The sequence below is a fragment of the Babylonia areolata genome, chromosome 8 (genome assembly GCF_041734735.1).
Source record: "Babylonia areolata isolate BAREFJ2019XMU chromosome 8, ASM4173473v1, whole genome shotgun sequence".
NCBI classification, from domain to species: Eukaryota; Metazoa; Mollusca; class Gastropoda; order Neogastropoda; family Buccinidae; genus Babylonia; species Babylonia areolata.
The window spans coordinates 18297747-18312746 of record NC_134883.1 but is presented as its reverse complement, the minus strand read 5'-3'; the positions used below and the strand labels follow the sequence as shown (position 1 = coordinate 18312746).

Here is a 15000-nt window from a genome sequence, read left to right as displayed (position 1 = left end):
TGCTCTGAATAAATTTATACAAAGCTACACTGCGCATAGTTTCATTATCAGTCGATGACATCAGCAGACATAATCGAAACAGACATGGATATATATATATATATTTTTTTTTTTAAATTTATTTTTATTATTATTATTATTTTATTTTATTTTATTTTTTTGTCGTCTAATATCGCTTCAAGTGGAAAGACGTTAAACTGACGACGAACACACGATATATATATATATATATATATATATATATAAAATGTATGATATTTCTTCGGGATAATTTTAACACGAAGGTCTGTTAGGGCAGGACATTTCACAACAAAATGAACTTCATCCTCTCTGGATTCCCTTGCACAGAGGGCATGATAGTTCTGAATTGTTCACGGTTTGTGTGTGTGTGTTTTGTAACGATACCTGTGGTGTACTTTATATCAGAAACACCAAACCTGAATCTGGTGAGAGTGCACCACAGGCGTCTCTTCCTGTGACACAAAAAGGTATCTCTTCACTGTATCATTAAACATGTATGATTTTGAATTTCTATACATACTAAAACCTTTCTCTTGATTGGATATTATTATTATTATGGCTTTCCCACTCTTGCCACCTACAGTCTATCACTCTTGGAGAGAGATCACTGAACACTCAACATTGAAAGTGTTTCTAGTGACACAGTAGGTAGTAATCAGAACAAAATGGTGCAAAACCTAAAAATGGAACAGAGAGGAAAAACAGAATTTAAACCAAATAAACAGATGAGAGATAAGCGACACCTTGACACTTTGACATTAGCTTAAAGTACATGCGCGCGCGCGAGAGAGAGAGAGGGGGGGGGGGGGGGGGGGGGGCGGGGGTGAAGAAGGCAGCCCAGGTGAAGTCGATCAACAAGTCCAGTGGTGGTTGTTACATAAGCTGGCCCCCCAGAGAGGGACGAGGGTCGATCCTGGCGTGGAGCAGTTATGTAAATTTGCTGATTACATCCTCCGTCCTGTTGACAACAGTTCAGCCCTGTGGAGACCGGTAGGGCTGGATGTTATGGTACAGGGGTGATTGATAGGTGAGAGAGAGAGAGAGAGAGAGAGAGAGTGTGTGTGTGTGTGTGTGTGTGTGAGAGAGAGAGAGAGACAGAAAGAAAGAGTGTGTGTATGAGAGAGAGAGAGAGAGAGAGAGAGAGAGAGAGAGTGTTTGTTTATGTGTGTGACAGAGAGAAAGAAAGAGTGTGTGTATGAGAGAGAGAGAGAGAGAGTGTTTGTTTATGTGTGTGACAGAGAGAAAGAAAGAGTGTGTGTATGAGAGAGAGAGAGAGAGAGACAGAGAGAGAGAGCGTTTGTGTGGGTGAGAGAGGGAGTGTGTGTGTATGAATGAGAGTGTGTGTGTGTGTGTGTGTGTGCGTGCGTGTGTGTGTGTGTGTGTGTGTGTGTGTGTGTGAGAGAGAGAGAGAGTGAGAGAGTGTTTGTGTATTTTTTGTGTTTTTTTTGTGTGTGTGAGAGGGAGAGAGAGTGTGTGCTTGCGTGCGTGTGCGCGTGTTGTGTGTGCGTGCGCGCGCGTGTGTATGTGTGAGGGAGAAAGGGGAATGTTGGTGGCGTGGTCAGGTGTGACTCAGTCAGAGGGAAGGAAGACAGGCTGACTGATTTGTCACCCATGGCTCTGTGATTGGTTGTTCAATAAGAGAGGGTGACAGGTGGCTTGGAGAGAGAGAGAGAGTGTGTGTGTAAGAGAGAGAGAGAGAGGGGGGGGGGGCATTGACAGGCAGTGCAAATGGTCAATTCGATTGACTTGTTGCACAACCTTGGAGTACACAGTGTGCCGTCACTCGTAATTCACACACCTCCCACATCCCACCTCACCCCTCATTTATCAACGCGCGCGCGCGCGCACACACACACACACACACACACACGCGTGCTGTAATGTTGAGGTGTTGGAGATTTTTTTTTTTTTTTTTTTAAATTATGATGATCTGTAATAGCAGGCGTGTTGTGTTGTACATGGTACAGAAACCTTATCTGCAGTTGCGAAGTTGCATATATGCGTGTCATATACCAACACGTATTTTGTCTGTCTATAGATAAAACCCCCCCAAAAGCAACACCACGGTATGCATCCATGGGCAGTAGCGGGAATGCCAGTTTTGAATTTTATTTTGGTGTCCACCATGATTCGGACATTAAGGAAAAAAGAAAAAAGTAGTTTCGTCTTTTGATGCACTAACACCTGGAAATGGATACCACGGTATGCATCCTGGGCCAGCAGCCGAAATGCCAGTTTTTGAAATTTGGGGTGTCCACGAAAAAGAACAGTAGAAAAAGAGACTCGTTTTGAAAGCGAGTTGGGCGCTCCACCATTACGTACTTACTATACCTGCCAACTGAGCTTACCAGTTGGAGCACACGTGATCCATGAGAAAGCATGTCTTGGAGCACACAGCTTAGAGTGTGAGTACTGTTCAGGATGGTGGGAGGGGAGGAGGGAGGGGGGGGGAGGGCTAGAAAGTGGAGGAGGGAGGGATGAGAGAAAGTGGTAGAGACGGGGAAGGTAAAGTGCGTTTCTACCCCCCCCCCCCCATTGTGTGTGTGTGTTTGTGTGTGTTTCGGAGAGTCTCTCTCTCTCTCTCTCTCTCTCTCTCTCCATGTGGATGGGTATGTAGGTCGATGGTCTTCACAATTACACACACACATGCATGCAGAAAACGCACGCGCGAACGTACGCGTGCTTGCGCGCGCACACACACAGGCTGTCTCTCTCTGTGTCTCACTCACACACACACACACACACACACACACATGTAGTATACTCCACCCCTCTCCCGTTAGCTCGCTTTCTCGCCCGCTCTTTCTCCCAGCCGAAGATCTAGAAGCCCGGCCTTGACGCTGCTGCCAGTATCGACACCAGCTGTTTGTGCGGAACAAGATGAAAGTTTCTCCCAAACTAAAAACTCTGATAATGGAACCATTTAGTTCGAGAGTGAGAGAGAGAGAGAGAGAGTGTTTGTTTATGTGTGTGACAGAGAGAAAGAAAGAGTGTGTGTATGAGAGAGAGAGAGAGAGAGTGTTTGTTTATGTGTGTGACAGAGAGAAAGAAAGAGTGTGTGTATGAGAGAGAGAGAGAGAGAGACAGAGAGAGAGAGCGTTTGTGTGGGTGAGAGAGGGAGTGTGTGTGTATGAATGAGAGTGTGTGTGTGTGTGTGTGTGTGCGTGCGTGTGTGTGTGTGTGTGTGTGTGTGTGTGTGTGTGTGTGTGAGAGAGAGAGAGAGTGAGAGAGTGTTTGTGTATTTTTTGTGTTTTTTTTGTGTGTGTGAGAGGGAGAGAGAGTGTGTGCTTGCGTGCGTGTGCGCGTGTTGTGTGTGCGTGCGCGCGCGTGTGTATGTGTGAGGGAGAAAGGGGAATGTTGGTGGGGTGGTCAGGTGTGACTCAGTCAGAGGGAAGGAAGACAGGCTGACTGATTTGTCACCCATGGCTCTGTGATTGGTTGTTCAATAAGAGAGGGTGACAGGTGGCTTGGAGAGAGAGAGAGAGAGAGAGTGTAAGAGAGAGAGAGAGAGAGAGGGGGGGGGCATTGACAGGCAGTGCAAATGGTCAATCCGATTGACTTGTTGCACAACCTTGGAGTACACAGTGTGCCGTCACTCGTAATTCACACACCTCCCACATCCCACCTCACCCCTCATTTATCAACGCGCGCGCGCGCGCACACACACACACACACACACACACACACACACACGTGCTGTAATGTGGAGGTGTTGGAGATTTTTTGTTGTTGTTGTTAATTATGATGATCTGTAATAGCAGGCGTGTTGTGTTGTACATGGTACAGAAACCTTATCTGCAGTTGCGAAGTTGCATATATGCGTGTCATATACCAACACGTATTTTGTCTGTCTATAGATAAAACCCCCCAAAAGCAACACCACGGTATGCATCCATGGGCAGTAGCGGGAATGCCAGTTTTGAATTTTATTTTGGTGTCCACCATGATTCGGACATTAAGGAAAAAAGAAAAAGTAGTTTTGTCTTTTGATGCACTAACACCTGGAAATGGATACCACGGTATGCATCCTGGGGCAGCAGCCGAAATGCCAGTTTTTGAAATTTGGGTGTCCACGAAAAAGTACAGTAGAAAAAGAGACTCGTTTTGAAAGCGAGTTGGGCGCTCCACCATTACGTACTTACTATACCTGCCAACTGAGCTTACCAGTTGGAGCACACGTGATCCATGAGACAGCATGTCTTGGAGCACACAGCTTAGAGTGTGAGTACTGTTCAGGATGGTGGGAGGGGAGGTGGGGGGGGGGGGGAGGGCTAGAAAGTGGAGGAGGGAGGGATGAGAGAAAGTGGTAGAGACGGGGAAGGTAAAGTGCGTTTCTACCCCCACCCCCCACCCCCCCATTGTGTGTGTGTGTGTTTGTATGTGTTTCGGAGAGTCTCTCTCTCTCTCTCTCTCTCTCTCTCTCTCCATGTGGATGGGCATGTAGGTCGATGGTCTTCACAATTACACACACACATGCATGCAGAAAACGCACGCGCGAACGTACGCGTGCTTGCGCGCGCACACACACAGGCTGTCTCTCTCTGTGTCTCACTCACACACACACACACACACACACACACATGTAGTATACTCCACCCCTCTCCCGTTAGCTCGCTTTCTCGCCCGCTCTTTCTCCCAGCCGAAGATCTAGAAGCCCGGCCTTGACGCTGCTGCCAGTATCGACACCAGCTGTTTGTGCGGAACAAGATGAAAGTTTCTCCCAAACTAAAAACTCTGATAATGGAACCATTTAGTTCGAGAGTGAGAGAGAGAGATTGGGACACACACACACACGCACACACACACACACACACACACACACACACACAGACAACCATGTAAGAAAAAGAACTCGTGGCAGTTTGCGCACTTAACGGGTACTCGTACGCGAGGGTAAGTGGGGGTGGGGTTGGGGGGGGGGGGGGGGGGGGGGGGCACTTGGAGCCAAGATAAAGGCTGGGTCATAGATACTAATATCGTCTAACATCACTTATAGTGAAAAGACGTTAAACTAAAGAACGAACGAACGAACACACACACACACACACACACACACACACACACACACACACACACACGGGCCACACACACACACACACACACACACACACACACACACACACACACACACGGGACACACACACACACACACACACACGGGACACACACACACACACACACACATACACGGGACACACACACACACACACACACACACACACACACACACACACACACACAGATAGGTAGGTAGGGAGGAGAGAGAGAGAGAGAGAGAGAGAGAGAGAACCATGTAAGAAAAAGAACTCGTGGCAGTTTGCGCACTTAATTAACGGGTACTCGTACGCGAAGGTAAGTGGGGGGGGGGGGGGGGGGGGGCACTTGGAGCCAAGATAAAGGCTGGGTCATAGATACTAATACCCCATGGGAATTCTAGTGTCTATGGCTGGGGGCGACACGACCCCAGCATCTTATTGATTCAATAAATAAAAAGTCTTTTTCATTATCTTGATTTGTTTTTGGAGTGGGGCGTGGAGGTGGGTAGGGGAGCAGGTTGTATAATTTGTTTCACACGAAGTTAAAGATTTTTGAAATGATTTTGTGCGTTCGAGCTTTCAGTGCATCCGCGTCTCTCTGTGTCTGTGTCTGGTGTGTGTGTGTGTGTGTGTGTGTGTGTGTGTGTGTGTGTGTGTGTGTGTGTGTGTGTGTAACCGACGTCGTCAATGCCTTTTCCCTTTACTTGACTTTTCTTTTGAATGTTTATTTGACATTGTTGATTATGTTGATAGTATATTACAACAACGGTTCACTCTAACGTTGTCAGCACAAACAGTTGTTACGGGTCGTATGGTATTTACAATAAAATCCTTGCGTTCTCTTTGTGATTGTGATGACTGAGGGCTGTATACATGTTGATGTGTGTGGTGATGTTCCAGTGACGTGATTGTGATGACTGAGGGCTGTATACATGTTGATGTGTGTGGTGATGTTCCAGTGACGTGATTGTGATGACTGAGGGCTGTATACATGTTGATGTGTGGTGGTGATGTTCCAGTGGGGTGATTGTGATGACTGAGGGCTGTATACATGTTGATGTGTGGTGGTGATGTTCCAGTGACGTGATTGTGATGACTTAGGGCTGTATACATGTTGATGTGTGGTGATGTTCCAGTGGGATGATTGTGATGACTGAGGGCTGTATACATGTTGATGTGTGTGTGGTGATGTTCCAGTGACGTGATTGTGATGACTGAGGGCTGTATACATGTTGATGTGTGTGGTGATGTTCCAGTGACGTGATTGTGATGACTGAGGGCTGTATACATGTTGATGTGTGTGGTGATGTTCCAGTGACGTGATTGTGATGACTGAGGGCTGTATACATGTTGATGTGTGTGGTGATGTTCCAGTGACGTGATTGTGATGACTGAGGGCTGTATACATGTTGATGTGTGTGGTGATGTTCCAGTGACGTGATTGTGATGACTGAGGGCTGTATACATGTTGATGTGTGTGGTGATGTTCCAATGACGTGATTGTGATGACTGAGGGCTGTATACATGTTGATGTGTGGTGGTGATGTTCCAGTGACGTGATTGTGATGACTGAGGGCTGTATACATGTTGATGTGTGGTGGTGATGTTCCAGTGGGGTGATTGTGATGACTGAGGGCTGTATACATGTTGATGTGTGTGGTGATGTTCCAGTGACGTGATTGTGATGACTGAGGGCTGTATACATGTTGATGTGTGTGGTGATGTTCCAGTGACGTGATTGTGATGACTGAGGGCTGTATACATGTTGATGTGTGTGTGGTGATGTTCCAGTGACGTGATTGTGATGACTGAGGGCTGTATAAATGTTGATGTTTGGTGATGTTCCAGTGGGGTGAGGTGGACAGGTCCATGAAGCCGCCCCAGATGAGCGGCAAGTCTGGAGGCAAGGCGCTGTGCACGGTGTGTGGGGATGAGTCCTCCGGCTTCCACTATGGCGTCAACTCCTGCGAGGGCTGCAAGGTCAGTACGCACACAACACCTTAGATGTACGTTTAGTACATCTCTGCGTGCTGCTGCCGTTCTTGTGGTCATTGTCAAGATAGGGGAGCTTCTGCTTCTTCTTCGTGTTCTGCTTGTTCTGCTTTTTCCTTCTTCTTATTCTGATTCTTTCCTTGTTCTTGTTCTTCTTGTTCTTGTTCTTTCCTTGTTCTTGTTCTTTCCTTGTTCTTGTTGTTCTTGTTCTTGTTCTTTCCTTGTTCTTGTTGTTCTTATTCTGATTCTTTCCTTGTTCTTGTTCTTGTTGTTCTTGTTGTTCTGCTTCTTTCCTTGTTCTTGTTGTTCTTGTTCTTTCCTTGTTCTTGTTGTTCTTGTTCTTTCCTTGTTCTTCTTGTTCTTGTGTCCTCTTCTGCTTCTTTCCTTGTTCTTGTTCTTGTTCTTCTTATTCTGATTCTTTCCTTCTGGTTATTGTTCAAGATTCTCCTTCTTGTTCTTCTTTCCTTCTTGTTCTTGTTGTTATTCTTCTTTGTGGTGGTCTTCCGTGGGTTACGACTCCCACGCTCACTGGTATGTACACGAGTGGTGTGGTCGTTTTCATACCCGCCATATTGGCAATCATACTCTTGTTTTCGGACTGGAAGGTGGGAGGGTGCATACTGGGTAAATTCTTGTTTCCGTAACCCACCGAAGGCTGGCATGGATTAAGGGATCTTCAACGTGCGTATATGATCTGCATGCATATATTATACACCTGACGGGGGCTCGGGCTCTAGTAGTTACGCACATCAGTTGATCTGGGAGATCGGAAAAATCTCCACTTTTGTTGTTGTTGGTTTCTGTTGTTGTTGAGAGCCAGACTCCCTAATGGAGCGCAAAATCTAAATGGGAAAAGTGCAAAGTGAAACGCTGTCAAAACAAGCCTGCAGCCTATCTTTAGTTGAGATAACGACCCGTTGCCTTTCACCCTTAAAGTCCACTTGTCCGGTGCTGGGGTCTGGAGAGCAGTAGATGGAGAACAGATAATTTACTCTCTGTCTGGGTAAAGGGTTTGGGGAGGGATGCAAGGGGAGGGGGGGGGGGGGGGTAGGAAGGGGTGGGGGGGTCGTGCACGTACTGCTGAAATCAAAGCAAGTTTGTTGGAGAGAGATAGACAGAGACAGAGAGAGAGTGTAGTAAGGCCCTCCACATTCATGACATACGTAACATCGCGACCTGGCAGCCAGACAGAGTGAAGGAATAGAAGGAAGGGGGAGAGAGTCGGTGGGTTGTGTTGGGTGGCGGTCAGTAGTGGGCGTGTGTTTGTGAGGAGAGGCTGAACGTGTGTGCAGTGCGTCTCTCATCCACAGGATCATCATTGTTGTCTTATTTATTTATTTATTGTTATTATTTTATTATTATTATTATTACTGCTACCTTTTTATTATTATTATTTATTTATTTATTTATTTATCTATTTATGTAAGCTTATCTATTATTTATTCACCCCCCTTTTTTTTTTCAAGGCCTGACTAAGCGCGTTGGGTTACGCTGCTGGTCAGGCATCTGCTTGGCAGATGTGGTGTAGCGTATATATGGATTTGTCCGAACGCAGTGACGCCTCCTTGAGCTACTGAAACTGAAACTCTTCCACAGGGCTGGCTGGCTGCTTGACCGGGCTGGCTTTGCTGGTAGTAGTAGTAGTACGGTCAATGTATTCAAAAGTCTGAAAAAAGTCCTGCGAAATAGAGAAACCTTATAGAAACAGTCAGTGATTGTATGAATCCGTTGAACTCCCCCCCCCCCCCCCGCCCCCATTTTTCCCCTCTCTCTCTTTATCTTAAAACGTATTAAACCCCCGAAAACGGAGTATGGCTGCCTACATGGCGTACACGTGAAAGCCCACTCGTGTACATACGAGTGAACGTGGGAGTAGCAGCCCACGAACGAAGAAGAAAACTTATTGAGAGTCTTAAAAATACAGAAAACTAGAAACGGTCAGTTACTGTGTATAATTCGTTGACCATATTCTTCTTCTCTCTCTGTCTCTGTCTCTCAATGTCTCTCTCTGTGTCTCTCTCCCTGTCTCTCTGTCTCTGTCTGTCTGTCTGTCTCTCTCTCTCCAACAAACATGCTTTGATTTCATCAGTACGCGCAGCACCACCCACCCCTTCCTACCCCCTCCCCTAGCATCCCTCCCCTCCCTCCCCCAACTCTTTACCCCCTCCCTCCCCCAACCTTCTCTGTCTGTCTGTCTCTGTCTGTCTCCCCCCCCCCCCCCCACCTAATAGAGTCCGAAAGAGGAACAAGAAAAACATCAGGTGGTGGGTGGGTGGGTTTGAGAAAGGGGAAGAGTGGTCGGAGGGTTAGAGATGGGGGAATGAGGTGCTGTGTGTTTGTGTTTGTGTCGGGGTGGGGGTGGGGGTGGGTGGGGGGTAGGGGGGGGGGGGGGGGTGCGCGCGCAGAAATAGGTTAACGATGTCTGCAGCTGGCGAGGGTGGAGAGAGTCTGGAGTCTCCGTTTCATGGACAAGGTGAAATATGACAGACACTGATATTATGTTGCTGCTCAGTGTAGAAACGCCGCTACTCTGCTACAGCACAGGAATGAAAAACAGTGAATATAGAAAGACTGTTGGGACGTCATTTGTTTTTCATCGGTGAGGAGCAGGAGGCTGATGTGTTTGTAGCAAAGAAAGGAGATATGGTACGAGCAGGGGGTGTAAGCGAAAGGTTATGAACTCCGGTTAATGCTTTGGTATTCACGGACTTCAAAGTCAACACCTGTAGTATATTCAACAGATGGTGTGCGCAGTAGCTTCCTCTTCACCCTCGTCTTCGCCGTCCCAAGTAGCGAGCATGTGTTAACCGCTGAATTGTCGCCTTCGCTGATTTGTCGCCGGCGACAGTTTGGCTGAGCTCTGTTAACCGTCGATTTGTAGCCAATCGGCGAAAATTGAGCTTATCGGCGACATGTCAGCAGTTACTTTGTAGCGCCTAATTGTCGCCGTTTGTTTTGCTGTGTGATCATGATGTTGAAGACGAAAGAAAGACAAGAAAGAATAAGAAAGAAAGCAATGAAGCAGGGAAGGAAAGAAAGAAAGAAAGAAAGAAAGAAAGAAAAAAAAGACAGCAACGAAATAAGAACTTGGGGAAGGAAGAAAGGAAAGAAAGAGAAACTGAAAGTGATGGTGCTGACACCACGATGAGGGCAAACAGTGATCCTGACGGCTGACCTTCAAACAGCTTCCTTGAAAGAGCATTAAACCGCCCCCTCACTGAAGGAAGGGAGAGAGAGGGGAGAATGGGGTGGGGCTGAAGGAAGGGAGAGAGAGGGGAGAATGGGGTGGGGCTGAGGGGAGAATGGGGTGGGGCTGAAGGAAGGGAGAGAGAGGGGAGAATGGGGTGGGGCTGAGGGGAGAATGGGGTGGGGCTGAAGGAAGGGAGAGAGAGGGGAGAATGGGGTGGGGCTGAAGGAAGGGAGAGAGAGGGGAGAATGGGGTGGGGCTGAAGGAAGGAAGGGAGAGAGAGGGGAGAATGGGGTGGGGCTGAAGGAAGGAAGGGAGAGAGAGGGGAGAATGGGGTGGGGCTGAAGGAAGGGAGAGAGAGGGGAGAATGGGGTGGGGCTGAAGGAAGAGAGAGAGAGGGGAGAATGGGGTGGGGCTGAAGGGAGGGAGAGAGAGGGGAGAATGGGGTGGGGCTGAAGGAAGGGAGAGAGAGGGGAGAATGGGGTGGGGCTGAAGGAAGGAAGGGAGAGAGAGGGGAGAATGGGGTGGGGCTGAAGGAAGGGAGAGAGAGGGGAGAATGGGGTGGGGCTGAAAGAAGGGAGAGAGAGGGGAGAATGGGGTGGGGCTGAAGGAAGTGAGAGAATGGGGAGAATGGGGTGGGGCTGAAGGAAGTGAGAGAGAGGGGAGAATGGGGTGGGGCTGAAGGAAGGGAGAGAGAGGGGAGAATGGGGTGGGGCTGAAGGAAGGGAGAGAGAGGGGAGAATGGGGTGGGGCTGAAGGAAGGGAGAGAGAGAGGGGAGAATAGGGTGGGGCTGAAGGAAGGGAGAGAGAGGGGAGAATGGGGTGGGGCTGAAGGAAGGGAGAGAGAGGGGAGAATGGGGTGGGGCCCAAGGAAGGGAGAGAGAGAGGGGAGAATGGGGTGGGGCTGAAGGAAGGGAGAGAGAGGGGAGAATGGGGTGGGGCTGAAGGAAGGGAGAGAGAGAGGGGAGAATGGGGTGGGGCTGAAGGAAGGGAGAGAGAAGAAAACAGAGAGGGGTGTGTAGGGAGGAGAGAGAGGGAGAAGAGAGTGTTCTGAAGGGGAAAAAAAGTCAAAGAGGGAGAGAGAGAGGGGGGGGGGGTGGAGATGGTGGGAAGGTGTCCCTTCGTTGTTGTTTTTTTGTTTTTTGTTTTGTATTTTTGTTTTTGTTCGAAGCTTCTTTTAAAGGAAGGGTAATGGTCTTAGACGACCTATTGGTGTATGCACTCCATACGTGGACTTCTGCTGTAGTGTGGATTAGTGTGACAAGATAAGATAGAGAGGATTGGAGAAAGATGTTGTAGTGTGGATTAGTGTGACAAGATAAGATAGAGAGGATTGGAGAAAGATGTTGTAGTGTGGATTAGTGTGACAGCAAGATAGAGAGGATTGGAGAAAGATGTTGTAGTGTGGATTAGTGTGACAGCAAGATAGAGAGGATTGGAGAAAGATGTTGTAGTGTGGATTAGTGTGAGAACAGAGAAGATAGAGAGGATTGGGGAAAGATGTTTAGTGTAGATTAGTGTGAGAACAGAGAAGATGTTTAGTGTAGATTAGTGTGAGAACAGAGAAGATGTTGTAGTGTAGATTAGTGTGAGAACAGAGAAGATAGAGAGGATTGGAGAAAGATGTTGAAATGTAGATTAGTGTGACAAGATAAGATAGAGAGGATTGGAGAAAGATGTTTAGTGTAGATTAGTGTGAGAACAGAGAAGATAGAGAGGATTGGGGAAAGATGTTTAGTGTAGATTAGTGTGACAAGATAAGATAGAGAGGATTGGGGAAAGATGGTGTAGTGTAGATTAGTGTGAGAACAGAGAAGATAGAGAGGATTGGAGAAAGATGTTGTAGTGTAGATTAGTGTGAGAACAGAGAAGATAGGGGGGATTGGAGAAAGATGTTGTAGTGTAGATTAGTGTGAGAACAGAGAAGATAGAGAGGATTGGAGAAAGATGTTGTAGTGTAGATTAGTGTGAGAACAGAGAAGATAGAGAGGATTGGAGAAAGATGGTGTAGTGTAGATTAGTGTGAGAACAGAGAAGATAGGGAGGATTGGAGAAAGATGTTGTAGTGTAGATTAGTGTGAGAACAGAGAAGATAGAGAGGATTGGAGAAAGATGTTGTAGTGTAGATTAGTGTGAGAACAGAGAAGATAGAGAGGATTGGAGAAAGATGTTGTAGTGTAGATTAGTGTGAGAACAGAGAAGATAGAGAGGATTGGAGAAAGATGTTGTAGCGTGGATTAGTGTGAGAACAGAGAAGATGTTGTAGTGTGGATTAGTGTGAGAACAGAGAAGATGTTGTAGTGTGGATTAGTGTGAGAACAGAGAAGATAGAGAGGGTTGGGGAAAGATGTTGTAGTGTAGATTAGTGTGAGAACAGAGAAGATAGAGAGGATTGGAGAAAGATGTTGAAGTGTGGATTAGTGTGAGAACAGAGAAGATAGAGAGGATCGGAGAAAGATGTTGAAGTGTGGATTAGTGTGAGAACAGAGAAGATAGAGAGGATCGGAGAAAGATGTTGAAGTGTGGATTAGTGTGAGAACAAGATAAGATAGAGAGGATTGGGGAAAGATGTTGTAGTGTAGATTAATGTGACAACAAGATAAGATAGAGAGGATTGGGGAAAGATGTTGTAGTGTAGATTAGTGTGAGAACAGAGAAGATAGAGAGGATTGGGGAAAGATGTTGAAATGTAGATTAGTGTGACGAGATAAGATAGAGAGGATTGGAGGAAGATGGTGTAGTGTAGATTAGTGTGAGAATAGAGAAGATGTTGTAGTGTAGATTAGTGTGAGAATAGAGAAGATGTTGTAGTGTGGATTAGTGTGAGAACAGAGAAGATAGAGAGGATTGGAGAAAGATGTTGTAGTGTGGATTAGTGTGAGAACAGAGAAGATGTTGTAGTGTGGATTAGTGTGAGAACAGAGAAGATGTTGTAGTGTAGATTAGTGTGAGAACAGAGAAGATGTTGTAGTGTAGATTAGTGTGAGAACAGAGAAGATGTTGTAGTGTAGATTAGTGTGAGAACAGAGAAGATGTTGTAGTGTAGATTAGTGTGAGAACAGAGAAGATAGGGGGGATTGGAGAAAGATGGTGTAGTGTAGATTAGTGTGAGAACAGAGAAGATAGAGAGGATTGGGGAAAGATGGTGTAGTGTGGATTAGTGTGAGAACAGAGAAGATAGAGAGGATTGGGGAAAGATGTTGTAGTGTAGATTAGTGTGAGAACAGAGAAGATAGAGAGGATTGGAGAAAGATGTTGAAGTGTGGATTAGTGTAAGAACAAGAGGATTAGGGAAAGGAAGGGGGGTTGGGGGGGGGGGGGGAGGGTGAAGAAGCGAAGGGGAATGTTTTTCAGTCCACAACCATCTCCCCCAAACCCCCCCCCCCCCCCCCCCCCCACCACACCCATCCTGAATTCTCCTCTCTTCCGGTCCTTCAGTCTGCAGGCTGATTTTCACCCCCATCACCACCCCCACCCTGCCACCCTTCCCCAACAACTCAAGACATGTCTGTCTTAGTGAGTGAGTGAGTGAGTGCGTGCACGAGCATATGTCAACGTCAAAAAGGCAGAGTGGGTTTGTCATCCTTTTGGCTTTATCAGTGCGTGTCACTGGTGCTAGTTGAGTGCATGTGATTGTTTTTCACAATCACACGAAATTGTTGAGGCAGCGGCTTGGGGGAATTCTGGAAGTTCTCGTTGTTGCAACCTTGTCTTGTATATTTTGTACTATTTATAGCCTTGTCTTGAACATTTTGTACACATTATAGCCTTTGTCTTGTACATTTTGTACACGTTACATCCTTGTCTTGAACATTTTGTACACGTTCCAGCCTTTGTCTTGTACATTTTGTACACGTTATCGCCTTGTCTTGAACATTTTGTACACGTTCCAGCCTTTGTCTTGTACATTTTGTACACGTTATGGCATTGTCTTGAACATTTTGTACACGTTACAGCCTTTGTCTTTGTCTTGTACATTTTGTACACGTTATAGCCTTGTCTTGTACATTTTGTACACGTTATAGCCTTGTCTTGTACATTTTGTACACTTTATAGCCTTGTCTTGTTCATTTTGTACACGTTATAGCCCTTGTCTTGTTCATTTTGTACGTGTTACAGTTTTTGTCTTGTACATTTTGTACACGTTATAGTCTTGTCTTGTACGCTTATAGTTGACTTCATCAAGTTTTTCCGCCTCATACATATTATTAGTAGTGGTAGTAGTTTTTTTTCTTTATATATATATATATATATATATATATATATATATATATATATATATATATATATATTTTTTTTTTAATAATTTAAATCTATTATTTATTCACTTTTTTTTCAAGGCCTGACTAAGCGCGTTGGGTTACGCTGCAGGTCAGGCATCTGCTTGGCAGATGTGGTGTAGCGTATATATTTATTTGTCCGAACGCAGTGACGCCTCCTTGAGCTACTGAAACTGAAACTACTGTATAATATAACACACACACACACACACACACACACACACACACACACACAGAGAAGAGAGAGGTGGGAACGGTCAAGACGGTTGACGGTTGACAGTTGTATCAGTTCAGTTCATGAGCGCCCAGGGGTGAGTGCGGCAGGAGAGAGGCGAGCCAAGCTGTGGGACCAGTAATGAACATCTGCCCTGATGTTCGGTCAGTCTTCGGTCTTGGTGGTCAGCCGTCTAGTCCTCATTAGCAGTACTTCCGGCAGGGGAGGGCATTGTTGGTTGGTCAGCATGTTTTAACTCACTCAGTACGG

The 15000-nt window shown here is 46.4% G+C and overlaps 1 protein-coding gene across 1 annotated transcript in view; it reads left to right on the top strand.

The window, feature by feature from the left end:
* The window catches only part of LOC143284606 (ecdysone-induced protein 78C-like), a 125757-nt gene that overhangs the window by 36121 nt on the left and 74636 nt on the right, over positions 1–15000 (top strand). The window contains exon 2 of the mRNA XM_076591438.1: positions 6906–7037. Within this exon, the coding sequence (XP_076447553.1) occupies positions 6927–7037 (111 nt within the window). The 5' untranslated portion in view covers positions 6906–6926. The remainder of the gene's footprint in view (positions 1–6905; positions 7038–15000) is intronic.